At 61.0% G+C, this 6883-nt stretch overlaps 1 protein-coding gene across 1 annotated transcript in view; it reads right to left on the reverse strand.

Moving 5' to 3' along the window:
* The window catches only part of ZNF687 (zinc finger protein 687), a gene marked incomplete at its 3' end in the record, with an annotated part of 2321 nt that extends 1413 nt beyond the window's left edge, over positions 1–908 (reverse strand). Inside the window, exon 1 of the mRNA XM_010188175.1 lies at positions 1–908. This exon is cut by the window's left edge and continues 924 nt beyond it. Within this exon, the coding sequence (XP_010186477.1) occupies positions 1–896 (896 nt within the window).
* Between the last annotated feature and the right edge of the window lie 5975 nt (positions 909–6883).

The following is a 6883-nucleotide window of genomic DNA, read 5'->3' on the forward strand; positions in this document are numbered from 1 at the left end:
CTCTGCACCACCGGTGAGGAAGGTTTGAAGAAAGGCTCCCGGGGGCTGCCGGGCGAGCGCTTCACTTCGGCGAGGTTGCCGGTGCCGCCATCCAGGTTCGGGTCCGAACCGGGCCAGGACGCGATGGGGGAATCATCCGTGGAGTAGCGAACGGTGACCGATTTCAGGTGGTCCAAGGGGCTGTCCCCCAGGGCTGCAGCCAAACCCTTGGGGCTGGCTTCACGCCCCATCTCCTCTGAGTCAGACTCCTCTTTCTTGATGCGAGCCATGGCGGGAGGGGACGCGTTGGCACCCCCAGCCTGGCCGGGCTCGAAGGACTGCGGGAAGGCTGGGGGCAAGCTCTCCGTGCTCTCCCCCATGGGCTCCTTGCAGTCCAGCGATGGGGTGGGAGACGGGGACAGGGAGGGCACGGCCAGGGACTTCTCTTTGGGTTTACACTCCCGCGGCCGGTCGATCAGGTTGGCAGCGTTGTCTTCATTGGGATCGGGGCTAAAATGGGAGAAGATATCCAGGGTTTTGGAGCCTTTTTCTTTCACCCAACACTCCCCGTTGGAGGAGGCCACGGCTTCCACAGACCTGGAAGGGGGAGATCTGGGCATTTCGCTGGCTCCGAAGCCGTTCTGCAGCAAGCGGGGGCCGATGCCGTGCCCATCCTTACTGCGGCCGTCCAGGGCGTCGAGCTGCTCGGGGCAGACGGTGTTTTTCACGATGACGCTGACGGCCGTGATGTCCGCGTGCGGGAGGACGTGGTCGGGGGGTCCCGGCTCCCCGGGGACTTGTTTGATGTGAGCGTCGGCGTCCTCATGGCCGGAGTGGATGGCCTCGTTGGTGTCAATGTCGGGGATGTCGAAAGCTGCCAGGAGGTCGTCGAAATCCGGAGTTTTCATGTCACCCATGGTGGGGAATATGGCAGAGGCTGCAACGGAGCAAGGAGAGGAGCGTTAGCACCGCAATCCAGCATGCAGACGAAGCTGGCACTGACACAGACAGGAACCTGCTTCTCCTGAGCGCCACACTAAGCCCAAATTCACCGCACCACCTCCCTTTGAACCCCAGCCTCAGGTAAATCACACCGCTTCTCAGCCCTTTTGGCTTTGGTTGGTTGTGGGTCATTTTTTGGATCCCCAGATGTTGAACGCCACGGGACACAGCCGGGCAACGAGCAGCACCCGAGGCCGCAGCGATGCCCTGCGTGCACAAGGACCGAGGAAACACAGGGAGGAGGAGGAGGAGGAGGAGGATGGTGGCAGTGAGGATCACCAGGTCGCAGTGAATCACCGGGCAGACGCGATGCAGGACCCGAGCAGAGCAGAAAGAGCCAAGCCCTGGTGAGGGGAAGGTGCGGGGGGCACCGAGACGACGCAGGAGCCGTCCCTCCCAAATGTGGCCCCACCAGGACTTGGCTCACAGGGAAGGCATCCAGACGGTAACGACAGCACTTGGATAAGAGACCCTGACCACGGGGGCTGCAGAGCAGGGGATGAAGAGCCCGGGGAGGCCGAGGGGAGACATGGCAACAGGTTTCAAAACATGGCTGCGGCACAGACAAAGGGAATAACGTTCCTCCTGCGGCTGCGGGCTGGGTAAGAAATCCCAGGATTAAGCTGCAGCCAGGGGATGCGGCTTAGACAGCAGGAAAGGCTCTGATTTCTGAGGATCACCGGGCAGAGGATCCTGCTGGGCAGGGGGACGGGGCCGTCCCACGCGCTGGGGAGCGGATCCTGGGACGGACGAAGGGGTCTCTGAGGTGGTGTTTCCCCCAGGCTCTGCTCCCAGCACGGAGGACGCGTGGTTACTGCCGACATCCACCGGCAAACGCCAAAAAAGAAAGGAAAATAAAGGCAAATGCAAACACCCCCCAGCCCCTGGCAGCCACCCCCAGCTCTGCCTCTGCCTCTGCCTCGCAGCTGCTGCGGATTAAGCCCAGGCCCAGGAACGCTCCATGACATCCGCCCTTGTCCTGCGTCCCCACGGCAGGACACGGACACGCAGGACACCACGGCTTGCACGTCAGGGAAAGGGGCACAGCTGAGACCCCCAGGCCGTCCCTGCGGCGGCTGCTCCGGCACCACCGCAACATCCACCGCAGCCCAGCGCCACAGCGGGACGAGGACAACGCATACGGGGGGTAAATCTGTGCTTTGGAAAAGGGAGGGATTCCTCGCAGGAAGCTTGGTTTAAAGCCCCCCAATGCTAAGGCACAAGCGTGGTCGGTGCCTGGGGGTCCAGCAGCAGCGACAGGCCGTCCCTGCGGCGGCTGCTCCGGCACCACCGCAACATCCACCGCAGCCCAGCGCCACAGCGGGACGAGGACAACGCATACGGGGGGTAAATCTGTGCTTTGGAAAAGGGAGGGATTCCTCGCAGGAAGCTTGGTTTAAAGCCCCCCAATGCTAAGGCACAAGCGTGGTCGGTGCCTGGGGGTCCAGCAGCAGCGACAACCCAGTGCTGGAAGCCCTCCACTTTGCCCTGATTTGTGCCAGAAAGCAGTGACGGGTGGAAATCCCACAGCGTTTGTCTCCACGGCTGAGCCAGAGCATCCTCACGTTGGAGACACCCGTGGTTGTCACATCTCCAGGTCACAGCATCCATCCCCTTGTCCCACCGGTGGGCTTCAGGCTGCAGGACCTCTCCACACTGCAACCACGCTGCTGTGATATCTATTTCTTGAATAAAGATTGAATAATTAATCACTTCAGTCCTGCTCACTTATCTGTGAGGAGAAGAAGGGATGGAGGGATGGGTTTTTGGCATTTTGGCGTTGGCCAAACAGGCAGCAGCACCAACAAAGCTGGTTTCCATCTCTTCAATCCAACAGGGGATGAAGGGCAGCATCTCCTCGCAGACACATCCCTGTAGACCACAACACATTCACTCTTCCCTTCCCAAACTGGGGATGGACGTTGGGAAGGAGAGGAGCCGGTGCCCATCACCTCCCTGGCAGCACCAGGGCAGCAGCAGCAGCTCCCACCCAGCCTGGGTTTCCTCGCAGGCAGCATCCAAACCAAAACCAACCCACGACCTCGTGCGGTTGGGAGCCTCCCAACCCGTTTCCACCCTCCCCAACACCAGCACTGGGGACAAAGGAGCGCGGAGGCCAAAGGGGGGTCAGAAACTGCCTTGGCGCCGCTCTCACACGTGGTTTGGCCTTTTCTTGGTACCTGGCAAACCCCCCCTGTGCACCGACTCGGCTGCTCTCAGCTTAGCGGGTCTGTAAAGACGCCGGTGGCTTTCCCGGCAGACGGCTCAGCGAGGAGGCTTAGGCTGGCTTTATTTTTAACTCTCCCCGTAGGTCACCCCAAGGGGAGCTCCGCCGGGGGCAGCGCGGGGTCTGTGGGCCACCGAGGACTCAGCTGCTCCAGAAAGACGCCGGCGTTCGAAATCCACACGTTTCCACGATGCCCCAGCACCACAGAGCCCTCCACGGCCAGGGAAGACGTTCACAGGGCGAGCACGCAGTGGTGCTTCCATCTCTGCTAAAGCTGAAGGGGAAAACGGCTCAGAAAAGGCACGAGTGACATTTCTTGCTTGCAAAACACAAAGGAAAGGTTTGGGAGATGAGGAAAAGGCGACCTGGAGGAAGGAATCCACGCCTGGAGGTGGAAAAGAGGCGCCCTGGGGGTGCTGAGGATGCTACAGCGCAGGCCAGAGGGGGCTCTGTCAGCACCGAGATCATCTCGTGAGGCTGCAACATGCAGAAATGAGGTCAAAGAGCACAAGTGGGACTGTGCTGCTGTATCTCCCTGTACCCACACGGGGTTTTTAACCAAATGTCCTATTCTGCTTTGGGATGAAGTCAAAAGGCGCCCGCTCTTGTGGGGAAGAGGCTGTAGGGCTGGTAATTTAATCTCAGAAAGCAGAATCAGCCAATGCTGCTGGTTGCCATGACCGCCTGCACAGCACCACACCTCCCCAGCAAGCCACTGATCCGAGCCATTAACCATCCCCAGCACTGGTTTTGGGGAAGCAGATTCATTTCTGGGAGCCTTTGGCAAGTTCACCCCACTTTCTACCACCGGTTTTCACCGCCTGCTCCTTGGCAAAGGGAAACCGCTGGGGAGAGGACCAGAAGGAAAAGCCCCAGGCTTTAAAACCCTGTGCTGGGGGTGACACCGAGCGCTGCGCTCCTCTTCCAGCGCTGCCATCTGGCTCTTCAACACAGGATCTCTGCCGAGAGCAGCGGGACAGGAGGACGTGTGTTTGTCCAATGGCTTTTCTGAGCTGGATGCAAACATTTACACACACAAACCCTGCTAAAGCAAATCACGGCGACAATCACCAGGCTTTGGGTTCCAGGCAGAAGGAGCTGGTTTTGCATTCAGCTGCTGTGCACAAAAGCAGCGTCCAGCGCAGCTCTGGATGCACGGGAGGATGCAGCTCTGGATCAACAGGAGGACGCGGCTCTGGATGCACGGGGAGGACACAGCTCTGGATCAACAGGAGGACGCAGCTCTGGATCAGCAGGAGGATGCAGCTCTGGATGAATGGGAGGACGCAGCTCTGGATCAACAGGACACGGCTCTGGATGCACAGCGAGGATGCAGCTCTGGATGCACAGGGAGGATGCAGCTCTGGATGCACGGGAGGATGCAGCTCTGGATGCACGGGAGGATGCAGCTCTGGATGCACAGCGAGGATGCAGCTCTGGATGCACAGGGAGGATGCAGCTCTGGATGCACGGGAGGATGCAGCTCTGGATGCACGGGGAGGATGCAGCTCTGGATGCACGGGGAGGATGCAGCTCTGGATGCACGATGCACAGGGAGGATGCAGCCCTGGATGCACGGGAGGATGCAGCTCTGGATGCACAGGGAGGATGCAGCCCTGGATGCACGGGAGGATGCAGCTCTGGATGCACAGGGAGGATGCAGCCCTGGATGCACGGGAGGATGCAGCTCTGGATGCACAGGGAGGATGCAGCCCTGGATGCACGGGAGGATGCAGCTCTGGATGCACAGGGAGGATGCAGCTCTGGATGCACGGGGAGGATGCAGCTCTGGATGCATGGGAGGATGCAGCCCTGGACGCACGGCTTTGCTCCCAATCAGCTGTGCCACCACCGTCCGATCCCACACGGGACACAACCCGGGTGCTGGGATCGCTCCAGTCGCCACCACCAGCAGCACATTAAACAACCGCAGTACCTGGGATGTAACGTGTCAGGAGGTGTTCGGGCTGTCCCTGGCAGGAAGAGGAAGCATTTCTGCTGCAAGGCTCCAGTTTCTGCCTTCAGAAGAGCAGGAGGCCAGGCCAGAGGCAGGACTTGGGCTGCTGCCCTCCAGGGCGCAGCGAAGACAACGACAACCCACAGGTGTTGGAAGAGCAGATCCTGTTCCCAGGCTGGAGCCGCAAGTCTGGAGCGACCCAAGCACCTCCCGATCAACCCCAACAGCACCAGAGCCCGGGTGTCCCCACAGAGAGCGACCGCCACGGGCGAGCCCAGACACAGCAAAGCCGAGCCCGAATCCGCAATGGGGAAAAGCCGCCCTGGAGCTTGCACCGACCCCGCTCCACCGCGGCGCTGCCGAGACACGGACCCCGAGCGGGCCTGGTTGAGGGGAGCAAGAGCCCCCCAAGTTCCTGAGGCTTCAGAGCTCGAATAAGAAGACGATGAGCGACTGCTGGAACACAACTGTTACTTTTATGGCTCATTTGCTTATTTAACCTACCCCAAATAGATAAAACGTTGTTTAAAATCTCTATGCCAAGCGAGCCTCCCTTCAAAGCAGGGTTTATTTGCTCAGCAGGAGGCGTTTGCCCAGGACGCCGACACCGAAGCTGGAGACGATGTTGCCCTCCCTTCCCCAGGCTCCTCCTGCTTAAAACCACCCCAAAAACATCCCCGCTCCGCTTGCCCATCAGCCCCAACAACCACGCACCCATCGCCACCCCACGTCCTCCTCCGTACACCAGACCAGAGGCACTTCTCCAGCTCCACACCGCGATCCCAGGCTGGGCCTGGCCGTGTCCGAAGGATCCCACCCTCATGAACCATCACCACGGTTTTGGAGATCCAAAAACCCGCGCCCGCCAGCCTGAGCGAGCGAGGGGCTCCAAACCACCACCCAGCTCCGGGTCTGGCAGGGGCACGGGGGTCGCACACTCACCCTCGACGCCAGGAGCACCCCAAGGCCTTCCCACCGCCCGTTTGAGGCGCGGCGGCGGTGCCGGGAGCACCGAGCGGGGCCCAGCGACCGGCGAGGGGAGAGGGGGCAGCTCCAGAGCCGCTCAGACAAAAGCGGCCGAACGCTGGGACGATTTCAAGGGCTTGCTATTTTTAAAAGCTGCTTTTCCTGTTTCCCTTCCTGACCCTGGCGGGGACTCACTGCCCGCCAGCAAGTTTCTCGCTGCCCGCCAGCAAGTTTGCACCAAAACAAGAAGAAAAATTACCCTCCCGAACCCGACTTTGGAACAAAATTACGCTGGGTTTAACCCCTCCACCCCACGCCACCCTGCTTGTATACGGGGCCTGTGGTCCTGCCCGTGTCCTGCCTACGACCCTGTCCAAGGCCCTGTCTGTGGTCCCGTTTGTGGCCTTGTCCAGGCCCTCCCTGCAGCCCTGTCCGTGGCCCTGTCTGAGGCCCTGCCCGAGGCCTTTCCTGGGCCCTGTCCAAGGCCCTGCCTGTGGTCCCGTTTGTGGCCTTGTCTGTGGGTGGCCCTGCCTGGGCCCTGTCCAAGGCCCTGTCCGAGGCTCTGTCTATGGCACTGTCTGCGGCCTTTCCTGGGCCCTCCCTGTGGCCCTGCCTGAGGCCCTGCCCAAAGCCCTGCCCGTGGCCCTGTCCAAGGCTCTGCCCTAGGCCCTGCCCGAGGCCTTCCCTGCAGCCTTTCCTGGGCCCTGTCTGAGGCCCTGCCCGTGGCCCTGTCCACGGCTCTGCCCAAGGCC

The sequence above is a fragment of the Mesitornis unicolor genome, unplaced genomic scaffold (genome assembly GCF_000695765.1).
Source record: "Mesitornis unicolor isolate BGI_N332 unplaced genomic scaffold, ASM69576v1 scaffold6287, whole genome shotgun sequence".
In the NCBI taxonomy this organism is placed as follows: Eukaryota; Metazoa; Chordata; class Aves; order Mesitornithiformes; family Mesitornithidae; genus Mesitornis; species Mesitornis unicolor.